The sequence below is a fragment of the Arvicola amphibius genome, chromosome 13 (assembly GCF_903992535.2).
Source record: "Arvicola amphibius chromosome 13, mArvAmp1.2, whole genome shotgun sequence".
In the NCBI taxonomy this organism is placed as follows: Eukaryota; Metazoa; Chordata; class Mammalia; order Rodentia; family Cricetidae; genus Arvicola; species Arvicola amphibius.
In genome coordinates, this window is record NC_052059.1 from 3202067 (window position 1) to 3216346 (window position 14280).

The window sequence follows — 14280 nt, forward strand, 5'->3', positions numbered from 1 at the left end:
AAAGAGGCCTGCAAAGCCCGGAGGGAACAGCCACTGCCTAAGGCAGCAGATAAACTAACAGGGCCATAAAGGGCACAGGAGTGTGTGTGTGTGGGGGGGGGGGGGGTAAAATGGAAAGAACGGCCATCAAAAATCATGAAGGTAAGTACCCCTGTGTGTGCACATGTGTGTATGTATGAGCATGTGTGTGAAGGCCAGAGAACGACCTCAGGGCACCATCTACCTTCTTTCTTTTGAGACAGAATCACTCACAGGCCAGGAACTGACCAAACAGGCCAGGAAGGCTTGCCAGTGAGCCCAAGGGATTCTCTTGTCTTCAAGTCCTCGACCCTGAGGTTACAAGTACACTGCCCAGACAGGGTTTCTTTTCTTTTTTCTATTTTTAAACATGGGCTCTGGACATTCAAATCAGGTCATGTGTGTGCTTTTATTTACGATTTATCACTACATAGTGCTTGCGCGGTTTATTACTACATGGTACCTTTGCCTTCTGTGAGGAACCACAGATAAACACAGCCGCATCTGAGAGCCCTCTACCTCAGCCTGCACAGGACACCGTGTAACAGAGAGGTCACTGCAGCCTGGGCTCCTCACAGGACGAAAAAGCAAAGAGAAATGAATACTTCACCAAACTGGTCGGGCAAGGCAGAGAATACTGGGGGGAGGGAGAAGGAGGGCCACTCCTTCCAGAGGGCAGAATTCTCAGCCCATGGCAGGTGCTTTCCCAACCTAGTCTACAATTCCAGAAATCAGCAGTAGCTTTGCTCACTGGAATAGGAATAGGAAGTCCTAGGCCAAGTCCTTGAAAGATGAATTCCGCAGCAAGAAAATTAAAAAGGGACAAAGGCCATTCACAATGTGCAATACAATTGGCAGTTTTAAAACACAGCCAGCCATTGTGAGGTTCATCTTTCTCTGAGACACTTAATTCACACTCCCTGAACAATGTTCTGTGAAATAAATATAATTTACTGAATCACATCCCATAAATGATTAAATGATGGGTTACCACCGTTAATGCCGACTATTAAATTTCTGACACTCTAGCCAACAGAAATAATGAACGGATTGCCTTCACATGAGAAACAGGTGTGTTCCAGAGGGCTGTCTCTGTCGTCTGCTTAGAGTCAAGACCGATTTTCTTCCTCTACAATCAATGACCAAGGTGAGATACAGGGTTGAGAGGTCAAGAAGGGCAATCCCTGTTCTGGAGACCTCGACAGGCTACACCCCCATAATGGTGGGGCGCCTTAGTCTCTAGCAACAGAAGCTTAGGAGCAGGGAAGACACTGAGGCAGGGCTCTCCACAAGCAGCAGGGGTGCTAAGGTTCCCTTCCTGCCCCCTAGGATGTGGGGGTGGAGCTCTTGCTTCACTTGGAAAGTTTGGGAGAAGGCCTTCCAACAAAGTCCTCATACAATAAGGCCAGGAAGCTCACTTGCTCCCAACTTCCTCATGTAGAATTTTGATGGCTTTCTCAGGATGATGTCCATGGGCCCAACACAGGCTCACAGCAGTGAGAGAACTTCCTGGGATAGCAGCAAATTAAACCTCAATCCACTGAGAGTACCACCCTTTCCTCCAGTGCCACTGTGAACATATATATTACACATCTTTAGATGCAGTTATACTCAATATACATAGGCATGCTATGTGCAATATATAAAACACACACACACGTGATGACACCTACTTTACTGTGTCTGGGAAGTCACAGTAAAACTACAGCTAAGCCATTCATGTCACTATACGTACACGTGACTCATGCACAGATCTGAAAAACAGATTACTCAGAACCAGAATGATCGATGATGCCCGCTGGGGGTGAGGAGTGAGGTGCCTGAGCACACAGACCCTCTCTGTAGACCTCACGTCACTGGGCCATCCGTGACCTCCCCAGTGCCTGCTGGGAGTTAGGATTGAGGTGCCTGAGCACACAGACCCTCTCTGTAGACCTCACGTCACTGGGCCATCCGTGACCTCCCCATTTCCAGGTGCCCACACCCTTGAACAAACCCCTGGCTTACTGGAACTTCAAAGGTCTCCTGGGTGTCATCCAGCATCTGGATTTTGACGGTCATGAGTTTTCCTGAAGGTGTGGGCGGCGGTTTCTGTCCTCGTTCCAAGGTGCTGATCCCCGAATTCTCCGGGGCCCCCAGACGTGATGCGGGGGTGGGCTTCTGTTCTATTTCTCCCATGATGAAAGCAGCTTATATGATATCTGCAGAAAACAATAAGAGAGATGGATCAGAAGGAAAGACTCCTCCAAAGCTAGCAATGTAACTCTTGCCGCGTCTCCTCCTGCGTTGAGACTCTGCACCAGGTGAGAGACCCTCCACACCTTCTCCACACAGGAACCACACACTACAGCCCTCAGTGTACCTGCTGCCTGAAATGTCACAGTTAGACATTCAGGTCTTTCTGCATGGGGTCCATTTGCATTTCTGCATACTGAATGTCGTATTCCTTCCTAGCTTCATGGTCCGTTCTCAGTCACTCATGAGACAGACTCAGCTGGGTTCCACTCTGCCATTGGCTGTCTCCAATCACCAGGTCTACTTTCTCTACCTTTAAAGTCGGGTGGGAAGATGCAAACAGGACTTGGGCTCTATTATTAAAGCCCACTAATTATCTTGTAAGGGACTCGGTCCCATACTAAAGAATGTGGTCATTCTGCAGACGAGAGGGCCACAACCAAGGATCCCTAGCTGGTATACTGAGGAAACAAACACACGCAGAGAGGCAGACGAGAAGGAAAGGAAGAGATGAAGAAAGGAAGCAGAGGGGGAAAGGAGGGAGGGACAGAAGAAAGAAGGGGAAGGGGAAAGAGATGGCAAGTCAGAAGGATAGTGTGAACCAAGACTAAAGAGTGAGAGGAAGGATAGTGTGAACCAAGACTAAAGAGTGAGAGGAAGTTTAGTGTGAACAAGGACTAAAGAGTGAGAGGAAGGATAGTGTGAACCAAGACTAAAGAGTGAGAGGAAGGATAGTGTGAACCAGGACTAAAGAGTGAGAGGAAGGATAGTGTGAACCAAGACTAAAGAGTGAGAGCAAGGATAGTTGTGAACCAAGACTAAAGAGTGAGAGGAAGGATAGTGTGAACCAGGACTAAAGAGTGAGAGGAAGGATAGTGTGAACGAAGACTAAAGAGTGAGAGGCAAACTTTGTCAATTAGACAACCGAGACCCTCACGCGCCTGGCTGAAAACACAGTCGGCAGCACTGAGCCACAAGGGCACCACAGAGACAAACTTCATTAGGAAAACGGGGCGGAAGAGGACATACAACATGGGAACTAAGGGGAGGGTGGAGGGAATCCAACTGCAAAGCAACTGTAATAACGCATACGTGAGGTAATTACTCGGACAGAGAGATGGGAATAGAAAGACTGCATGGTGTGTTTGCTTCTGTGGACACAGTTACGTGGCTAGCAACTGGGAGAAGGGGAGAGATTGGGACGTCGGGGCACGAGGGAGGCAGAGCACGGGAGTGGGCCCGTCTTGGGCTTCCGTGGAGGTAGGGATGGGCACAGGCTCCGGCCTCAGCTTTCATCTTACTTGGTTTTAGTTAGGGATTCTAATGCTGTAATGAAACACCATGACCAGAAAGCAAGCTGGGGAGGAAAGGGCTTATTTGGCTCACACTTCAGCATTGTTGTTCATCACTGTAGAAGTCAGAACCGGAACTCAAACAAGGCAGGAACTAGGAGGCAGGAGCTGATGCAGAAGTCATAGAGGAGAGCTGCTTACTGGCTTGCGTCCCATGTCCACCTTCTAATAAAACTCAAGACCACCAGCCCAGGGACAGCACCACCCACCACTTGCTGGGCCCTCCCACACTGATCACTAAGTGAGAAAATGCCCGACAGCTGGATCTCAAGAAGGCATTTCCTCATCCGAGGCTCTTTCCTCTCTGATGGCTCTAGCTTGTGTCAAGTTGACACACAAAACCAGCCAGTACACTGTATAAGTAAAAATCATGGGTATGAACAAACGGGGTGATTACAGAACCCCCAAAAGCAGAAGCCATGTCTCATCATGAGGGTCAATGGAGGACAAGGAACCAGAAAGAAAGGAGGGAGGACACAGAGACACTGAGTGACAGAGACGGCCAAGAAGGGGGCGTCACAGGGTCACGAGGTGGCAGGCATGGAGCAGAGGCTGCATCTGCCGCCTCTGAGACAACCACGCTCCAACTCTGAACCTTGGCTGGTAAGCCTCATTCCAGTAGGTTCCCTGCCCAGCTCATCCTGCTCCCTCTCCTGTAGAGGCAAGTCCCCAGAAGTTTCTCCAGAGCTTCCTAACGGGGCTTACATCTCTTCACGGTAAAATCCTTCACAGTCTCAAATACATAGAGAGTGGTCAAGAGACATCAGAGCAGAGCACAGAGCCCCGCCCACAATCGATATCATTGACCCCTTCATAATCTCACAATACACAGAGTGGTCCAGAGACACCAGAGCAGAGCACAGAGCCCTGCCCACAATCGATATCATTGACCCCTTCATAATCTCAAATACACAGAGTGGTCCAGAGACACCAGAGCAGATCACAGGGCCCTGCCCACCATCTGCATCACTGACTCCAATGATTAGGATCTACATCCCATGACCCACCAGAAAGGGACATGAGCACATTTTAGTAAGTTCCTTGCCACTTGCTTGTCCCACCCCCATCACCCCACAATGAAAACAGGTGAGAGGCCACTACTGATTTCTAATAGAACCCTGAAAGGCTGGGTCCCAGGATAGGGAACAGTGAGTTACAGACTGGCTTTAGGAGGACAGGCCACTCCTTCCTACACACCCACTGCAGATTCTACTCAGCAGATGTCTTTTCGTCTCTGACACAAATAAACGTTCACCAAACTCCTACTTTAATCTGCTTGGTTGTGCGGCCTAGGCTCTAGCAGCTCACTTCAATGTACTGCGAGACATGACTGCCAAACTACCGTTCTGAGCATGGTATCTTCTGTCGAGTGGAAGACAGAACACCCAAGGGTGCTCAATGAGTCAGGTGTGGTTGCTGATGTATGAAGTCAATTGGGCTCAAGATTGTCTCCATTAACCATGCAAAATGACTTCCACAGATGTGTTCTTATTTGGTCTTGTGGTTAAAAAAAATATAATCTGAGCAGACTACACTTGCAGTCAAGTGGTTCTTCCCTATTCCCAGCCTCCTGTGTGTGTGTGTGTGTGTGTGTGTGTGTGTGTGTGTGTGTGTGTTTACTGAGTGCTGAACCCCAGCCAGGGAGCCGAGGCCAGGCAGGAAGGGAGGGACCCTATTCTCCCACATCAATCCCCCACCCAAGCAAGGTGCTGGAGTTAGAGTCCGACCCTCCCAGCTCTCCCATCCCCCCCCCACCCCAGCCCTGCCTACAAACACACACCTTTTGTCCTTATCTCCTGAGAGGAAGGCATTCATTCCCAAGACCCTCGGTTGTGCGGTTGTGCGTACACTCTTTTAGCACGTAGGCATCTAAGCCTCTGCTAGAGTCTGTGCTGAGGAGACCTGGTATCTTATCTTTCCTTCTCTACAGCCCTCAGCTGACCCCACTCCTGTACTACTTCTGAGTATCTTCACTTCCCTTCCGTTCACGTGCTAGCATGTGGATTCACATGGAAACCCAGGCAGGTTCCAAAGACACAGGCTAAGCGAGCCCAGAGAACGTCACAGGGTGCTTCAAGTGCTGCACATCCAAACTGAGAAACCCACAATCCTGCAACGTTGTCTTCTGGGGAAACAAGCCTGTGCATACGTTAACTCTGCTGACTTCTCAGCCCCAGAATTCCCCGAGGGACCATCAACAGAGGACAAGTTACCAGGACTGTGGCATTCCACATCTGAAAGTTAGGAGCTTACAGAGCTGCCTTGCTCCTCACGGCTCCTTGAAACGTTACTTCAACTGAGTAAAGGAACAAAAGGTTTGTCTGGCAGAGAAACAAGCAAGAGCTGCCCTGCCGCAATATCCCTGCTGAAAGAGTTCCTCTTGGAACTCACCCAAAAGTAATAAGGAGCTCAACATAAAACACACACTCCTTCCCTGAGATGCGGAGACATCTGGACTCCCAAGGGGTGGCCAGACTTCAGGGAAGGCCAGAGAGATGGGACGTGCCTGCTGCAGATCTCAGACCAATGGAAAGCCTGGTTTTCCTAAACAGACAGAACACCCCTGGCTACAGGGGCAGTGGTGTTCTCAGAGTGGCATGAGCAGGTGTGCAGAGCAGCTTCCCTGGGCATAGGCAGGAACCCCATAAGCAAGCCATATGGAGAGGGGAAAATCTCACACTGAGGCAAGAGGAAGGCTGAGACCACAGGATAAAGACTGCCAGTCTTCACCAAGTGTTTCTATAATACACACCAGAAGGCAGAAGAACACCCATTAGTAGGGACAGAGCCCTAGCAACCTCCTGTGTGTGAGATTCCTACAAACAGCTAGCTGTTAAAACAACAAACAAACAAACAAAGCAAAAGGAAAAACAAACCCTCCTCTATTAACCAAGATGGCTCCTGATAAGATTCTGGGAGAAGAAAGCCAGGGCGGAACACACCTGAAATTCCAGCTTTTGGGAGGCAGAACCAAGAGCACAGTTAAGTTTGGAGCCAGCCTAGGGCTACATAGCAAGACACCCTGTCTCAAAATGAAACAGAAAGCAGTCATAACAAATGTCAGGATGTCACCAATAACTGAAATGTCACTTGCAACAGATTGAAATTTTGCCCAGAGTGGACTCGGTGGCACACAACTGAAATCTGAACACCTGGAGGCAGGGCAGAGACAGGAGGGTCTGCGGCTCGAGGCAGCTCCACCCGCTAAACTGCCCAAACACACCATCATAAATCCATGAAGCTTCATAAAGTGAATGAGGTCACACACAAAAGCAGATAAGGACCTAGCAGAAACCAAGACAGCAGCAGGAAACAAGCAGAGGCACACCGTGTGGTAAAAACAGGAATAAAACTCCCAACCCCAAATCTGAAACATTACCAATCCAAAACTTTGGTAGACAGCATCTCACTAGGTAACTCTGGCTCCCCTGGAACTTGCTAGGTAGACCAGTTGACCTCAAAATCACTGCCTGCCCTGTCTCCTAGCAACAGGACTAACGATGTGCAAGAACATGGCCCACACCCAAAACTTTCTAAGCACCATGATGGCCCCAGTGGAAAATTCCAAATTGCACCCTGTGTGACAGACTAGAACACTCAACACTTACATTTGGGCTATCCACATAAGATGGAACGGCAAGCCACCTTGTGTTTGGAGCCTAAGAGCTCATCCCAAAATATTCCAGTATCTAGACAACCCACGAGCTAACCCACTTGAAGTCTTGGAGATTTGGAATAAAAAGTCTCCAGCCAGTATCCCAAAAATGCTGGCCAAATGGAAAGCCGGAAAGCCACTAAGAGGAGCTGTATTCTGATGAAATCGTGGGCACTTACGGGAAGTGCTTAAGGGAGATAGAAGGGCTGAAAACAAGAAAAAACAAGATACAGAAGACAAGGTGTGATCTGCATGCCCCAGAAGACTCGGGAAAGAAGGACCAAAGTTTAAAAAAAAAAAAAAAAAAAAAAAAAAAAGTTGTTTGGGGCATGATTTAGGAAAACATTCCAGAAATAGAAGATAAGTTTTCAGTGTAAAAAAGCACATTTGAGGATGGGAGACAGCTCAGTAGGTAAAGCACCTGCCACCAAGGCTAATGACTCGATTCAGCACCTGGGACACACAAGCGTGGTGAGATTGTGCTGTTAACAAAGCCTGCCTGAAGATCCGAGTGCAGAGCCAGCCACACTCGTCAGCCACAGAGGCCAGGCATTCGGTGGAGCTAAGAACTAGTAGCTGGCTGCTCTGCTTCTCTGATCTTTCAGCCGTTTACCCCTATATCTGACTCGGAGTTTTTATTATTAAGACCAATTAGAATTCATGCTCCACACAGGCTGGTGGGAAAACTGACCTTCACAAGACATGTTACAGCTCCAAACATACAAACAAATGCAATAATAGGAAATTTAAAAACTTCTTCAAAAGCAACCACATCCTAATAGTAAGTCAACGACCACCACCGAGACACTTCATGGGTCTTCGAAAATGAAAAATTATTTAGGCACCTGAGCAAGAAGCTCAGAACAGAGAACAAAGGCATGATTTCTCCACAGCCACATCTAAAGACTAAGTGCCAAAAATAACCTCAAACATTTGAAGACTCAAAAATTTAAGCAAGGGCAAAGATACACTCACATACAATCAGCTTAATGTGCCAAATGGGTGAGAACTCCGAGGAACGTGACTCACGCCCTCTAAAAAGAAACTACTAGAAGATAAACTTCAAGAAAATAAGTAGCCACAATCAATAAAAAAAAAAAATCATTCATTCAGAAGTCACTTACACTGTCAGAGAAAGGCTGAAACAATTATAACAGCTGTAAGACCTCAAAACTCCTGAAATCAAAGAATACAACTAAAACCTGGTAGGAAAAGTAGAAACCAAAAACAGCGGAAACTTCATGTTTTAAAACGGCGATAGGGTCTGTCTCCAGAGATGTATGATGGCCAGCACCATTAATCATTAGGAAATACAAATTACACCACGGCAGGGTATACTGTATATCCACTATAATGGCTCTAATTTTAGAAAGACAATAGTAAGTGTTATCAAGAATGTAAAGAAATGGGAACTCCTCCATACTGCCAATGGGAATAAAAACAGCACAGGGTGAAGAACATTTTGGAAGCTTTTTAAAAGTTTGCTCATAAATTTAGCATCCAATCCATAAAACCCTTCCCCTAATAACTCAAATTTCACTCCTAGGCATCTCCCCAAGACAAAGAAACATGGATGGATGGATGGATGAATGGGTGGGTGGGTGGATGGATGGATGGGTGGATGGATGGGTGGGTGGGTGGATGGATGGATGGGTGGGTGGGTGGGTGGATGGGTGGGTGGGTGGATGGGTGGGTGGGTGGGTGGGTGGATGGATGGGTGGGTGGGTGGATGGATGGATGGGTGGGTGGGTGGGTGGATGGATGGATGGATGGGTGGGTGGATGGATGGGTGGGTGGATGGGTGGGTGGATGGATGGGTGGGTGGGTGGGGGATGGATGGGATGGATGGATGGGTGGGTGGGTGGGTGGGTGGGTGGGTGGGTGGGTGGGTGGGTGGATGGATGGATGGGTGGATGGGTGGATGGATGGGATGGATGGATGGGTGGGTGGGTGGGTGGGTGGACCCAAATGTTCATCAACTGGCTTGGTACAGAAACAAAAGTGTGGCAACATCTACACAATGGGAACATTATTCAACAACAAGAAAATCAGTGTTGATATACGATGTGGAGGAACCCCCACGGCCCCCCATAAAAGGTTTTATAACATAAAGGAGGCCAGAGACAAAAGATGATACACACGTCATCCTATTTTCCTTCTAAAGCAAAGGCTCAAAGGCCACCTACATGTAATAAGCCTGAGCAATAGGCCAAACAGTTTATAATTAATATAAGTCTCTGTATGTTTGGGACTGAATGGTTGTGGGACTGGGTGGGACAGAAACTTCTGTCTACACTGGGAGGCATTTTACGTCTAAACCGTAGGAGTCTGTGTTGGTTCCTACGGACACAGAACCCTCTAGATTCTAGAGTCTAGAAGAACAGCAAAGCATTAGGAAGCAGGCTGATGCACTGCTGCAGCTACCTGGTTGTCTTACTTAGGCTTTCTATTGCTGCAACGAAACACCATGACCAAAAAGCAAGTTGGGAGGAAAGGGTTTGTTTGGCTCACACTTTCACAGCACTGTTCATCCCTGAAAGAATTCAGGGCAGGAACTGAACAGGACAGGATCCTGGAGGCAGGAGCTGATGCAGAGGCCATGGAGGGTGCTGCTTACTGGCCTGTTCCTCAAGGCTTGCTCAGCCTGGTTTCTTATTGAACCCAGGATCACCAGCCCAGGGATGGCACCACCCACCACGGGCTGAGCCCTCCCCCACTGATCACTAATTAAGAAAATGCCTTACAGCTAGACAGTTTCTCAATGGAAGCTGCTGTCTTTCAAATAACTAGTTTGTGTCAAGCTCACACAAGACTGGGCAGCACACTGGTGAAGGCTAACACTGGGGGGGGAGGGGATGGGGTGGGGTAGATTTGAAACTCATTCTTTATTGTATGTTTTTCCTGACGTTTTGAGTCTTGTGAAACAGAAATGGGAAAATGGCTCAGCGATAAAGAAAGCCCGCTACATAAACGTGAGGATGTGAGATTGGATCCCAAGAACCCACACAAAGGCCAGGCACGGCAGCCCCAGCAATGGGTGGGGGAGGAGACAGGAACCAAGTAGATAAAATAGCAGGCCCCAGGTTCAGCCAGAGATCCTGCCTTAAAAATAAAAGATATAGATAGATAGATGATAGATAGATGATAGATAGATAGATAGATAGATAGATAGATAGATAGATAGATAGATAAAACATGGTATAGAGCAATAGAGAAAACTATTTTCAGTCACCCTTTAGCCTTCGTATGAGCACCCACATGTGGGCACGCGCGCACGCGCGCGCACACACACACACACACGCACACACACACACACACACACACACACGCACGCACGCACGCACGCACAGCCAGGACAATGAGACGCGTCATCAGGTAAAGGTGTTTTGCTGACAAACTGTATGATTTTCAGGACCCCCATGAGAGGAGAAAGTCGACTCCTGACAGCTGTCCTCTGGCCACACACACACAAACAAATGCAATTAAAAAAACCTCATTTTTGCAAAATTATGCCCTATATTACCTACTACGATATACGTAAATAACTTTTCCTTTCTTGGTACTGCTGAGGATTCCAGCCCTATCTAGAGCATCAATCTATGACATAGAATCAGTGAAGAGAGACAATAAATCAAAATGGTGGAAAGGACTGTTTACACACAGCAGTCCTCCCCGTCTAGTTTCAAAAGTAAGCGGCTTACAAGGTCCAGCTTAAGACAAACGCATCCTAAGTTGTTCCTCACAGGAGAAACCCCAGAGGAAGATTGGCAGGAGCGGAGAGGCTGCCACCTGGAGCCCCTGGGACATCTCTGGAAGCCACACATGGAGAGCACAGGAGTGTGCAAGTGCCATGCTGTGGGACCAAAGTCAGGTGTGTCAGACACCTGGCAGCACAGAGTGAACAGAGAGCGTGTGACCGTCCCCAACAGATCAGTCCATCTGCTCTGCCTGTGGGAGCTGGGAACTACCAGGACAAAGACACCCTGTATTACTGATCCCTTTGCCAGGCCCCAGGAGGAGGGGGTGGGTGGAAACAAACCAGACCTCTGCCTGCCAGGGACAGCACCTCCAGAGACCACACAGCTCAGCTTGGCTTCTCCTGGGCACTTTATAACGGCATTCTGAGAGTGCTCAGCAGCAGCCATGGCAGCTGACAGATTTTCCTATATGAGCAAGAGAAACAACTGTCTGCCACCCAGGTGGTTCAGAAGGGAGGGTGGCTCTGAGCTGCTGATTGTCCAAAAACAGGGTCATCTCTGCGAGGCATGGTCTATCTCAGCAGCTGGGAGGGAAAGATGGACTAAGAAAATACAACTGAAATCAGCGACCAAAGCAAACACTAAGAACAGGTAATGTGGTATACTGCTTTAAACCAGTGCCGGGTGCATTCCTGCAGGAGAAGCAGAAGCATCAGAAGTTCAAGGTCATTCTTAGCTACATAATGACCCTGCAGCACACGAGAGCGTCTGGGGAAAAATATTTATTTTAATTAAATGTAAATTAAATACTTGTGGGATAATGCTCTTGTACACTGTAAAGATTTGTTACTTGTATAGATTTAATAAAACAATGGCCAGTAGCCAGGTCCCAAAAATTTCTAGAGAACACTTCTAAAGAAACTGAACAAAAGGAACATTTCTATTCTTTTAGTGTTTTCACACATTATTTCAGAAATCAAATTTTGGGTCTCCAGTACTTGTACCCTAGGGAAGAAAAAAAATTCAAATGTCCATGTCCTTAACTAAAAACCTGAGTCTAATCAATGCCAAGTAAAACGTCCAGAAGCCCAGCTATGCACCTCACGATTCTTCAGTCATTGTTCCACTGGGCCCTGTGACATGACACTGTGTGCTCGCCCCTCCCTCCTGCAGGGCTGTCCCCACCTCCAGCAGACCCCTCCTGATTCCTCTCCTCTTTCCCTCACTCTATTCCCCTGGAGTTAGGTGTGTATTACTAACTTATATTCACACGCTGTCAAGGCCCTTCTCCTCTTCCTGCCTTGACAGCAAGATTCCAGGTACCAGGGGCACAGAAAGGGCTCTACGTCTCCTGTGATGTGACATCAGGTCTTTTGTTTCAACGGAAGAGTGGACCTGGACTCTAAGTCAGTGGGGCAGGGAGTCTGGGCACTCTGGACTCCCTTCCTCACCTGCCATCTCTGCAGAGCCACTCTTGAGTCAGACAAGAGCAGTTCCACCTGAGAGCCCATTAGACACACCAGTTCTTCATCTCAGCCAGAACCCACCCATGTCTGTGTTTTAGGAAGCCTTTGAGAGGTTCAATGCAGGCTCCAGCCTAGGACTCACTGTTCATTTCTGCTCTATTGAGACAGGACCCCACAGTCCCTCCACTGGCTTGGAACTCATGATACAACTGACAATGACCTTGAACTCTCGACCCTCCCTTCTCTCTCCCAAATGCCCCATGTGGTGGGATGGCAGGTATACGCCACCTCCCCAGCTGGGAATCAGTCTCGATGCCACAGCTCTGATGCTCAGAGGGTCAACGCGACACAATGTGTAGGCCCATCATCAACACAAACTGACCGCCAAGAGCTCACCTCTCTGCCCGGGAAACCTCCACACACGCTGAAGAAAGTGTCTGCTTCCCACAGCTCATAGCATGAAAAGAGGCCAACCCACGCCAATCAATTCTCAATTTACACTCTAATCTTCTCTCAGCGAAGATGCTACCTTTGTTGACACTCCCACTGATTCGAGTGCACGCGTGGCATTTCAAGGATGTGCAATGGCAAAAACGCAACTGGACAATGAAAGCCCCTTTCTCCCCACAGGGGAGCAGGAAACCAGGGCAGGAAAAGAAAAACCCAGAAAACAACCAAACAAAACAATAATTCAAATTCTGAAGATAGTCAGTTGCAGATTCTGATTGCCAAACATTCCTTCAGCCCTATTTCATCTCCATGTAAAAAAGTCAGTGTTAATCTGCTACCTACTGAAATGACCAAAAGCAATCCGGAGGGGGCGCGGGGAGAGCTCGTTTCTTCTTTCATCTATCTTAGAGTTTACATTCCATCCATCATCAAAGAAAGTCGGGGCAGGAATCTGAGGCAGGAACTGTTGTAGAAACCATGAGAAAATGTTGCTTACTGGCTTGCTCCCCCAGACATACTCAGCCTGTTTTCTTGTATACACCAGGACCACCTGCCAGGGTTGACTTCTCCTGTAGCAGAGCCCTCCCCATCAATCATTAATCAAGAACATGCCCCCAAAGATTTGTCCACAGGCCAGTCTGATGGAGGTTCCTCTGCCCAGATGACTCTACGCTGTGTCAAGTTGACAAAAAAAGCGAACCAGGACAGCCAGGGTGAAGAGAATGTCAGGTGCAAGCGGATTCCTGTAAGGGCGCCACAGCTGCGGGCCCCTCTCAGTGTCCCAAGAACAAAGTCCCAACAATGTCATCTGGGCACACTTCTTAGGCTGAGCCAAACTCGCTCTCTAATCACAGGCTCTTGCCAAAAAGTCCTCTTCCTAAATGACACAGGACAGCCTCTCCAAATGTGGGGAGAGCCCAACCCCTGGCTGCCTGGCCCACAGTGGAGGCAAATCTGTTTCCAGATTCACTCACTCAGCATCTACACAGACAGTCACCCGACATCTAAGGTATACTGTCACCTGAGGGTCACCGTGATGGGCTCATCACCATTAGCAGGTATTTGCAGGGCTCCCCGCAATGCAGCCATTGCACGGGTACTTTACAGGATGGGCAGCCGTGATTTGTTTCCCATCAAGACGGCTCTGTCCTTATGAAGGTGGAAGAGAGAGGAAGTGAGGGAGGAGTAGGTGCTCCAAGCTGATTGTGGAGCCGCACGCTTACTTCAGACACAGGGCAGTCCCTGAGGATCTGCCACCTGAGCTGGACCCTGAAAATGGGAACAGGTTGGATGTAGGGGTCCACACCTGTAATTCTAGAGCCTGAGAGGAGATCACAGGATCACTGTGAATTGGAGGCCACCCTGAGCTACGTGGAGCAGTGCTATATGGGAAAGGGAGAAACACA

At 48.4% G+C, this 14280-nt stretch overlaps 1 protein-coding gene across 2 annotated transcripts in view; it reads right to left on the bottom strand.

The window, feature by feature from the left end:
* Farp1 (FERM, ARH/RhoGEF and pleckstrin domain protein 1) overlaps nt 1–14280 on the bottom strand; it is a 223976-nt gene that overhangs the window by 162149 nt on the left and 47547 nt on the right. For both annotated transcript variants that reach the window (XM_038310311.1, XM_038310313.1), the window contains exon 2: nt 2026–2219. In XM_038310311.1, coding sequence (XP_038166239.1) covers nt 2026–2196 — 171 coding nt within the window. In that variant the 5' untranslated portion in view covers nt 2197–2219. The remainder of the gene's footprint in view (nt 1–2025; nt 2220–14280) is intronic.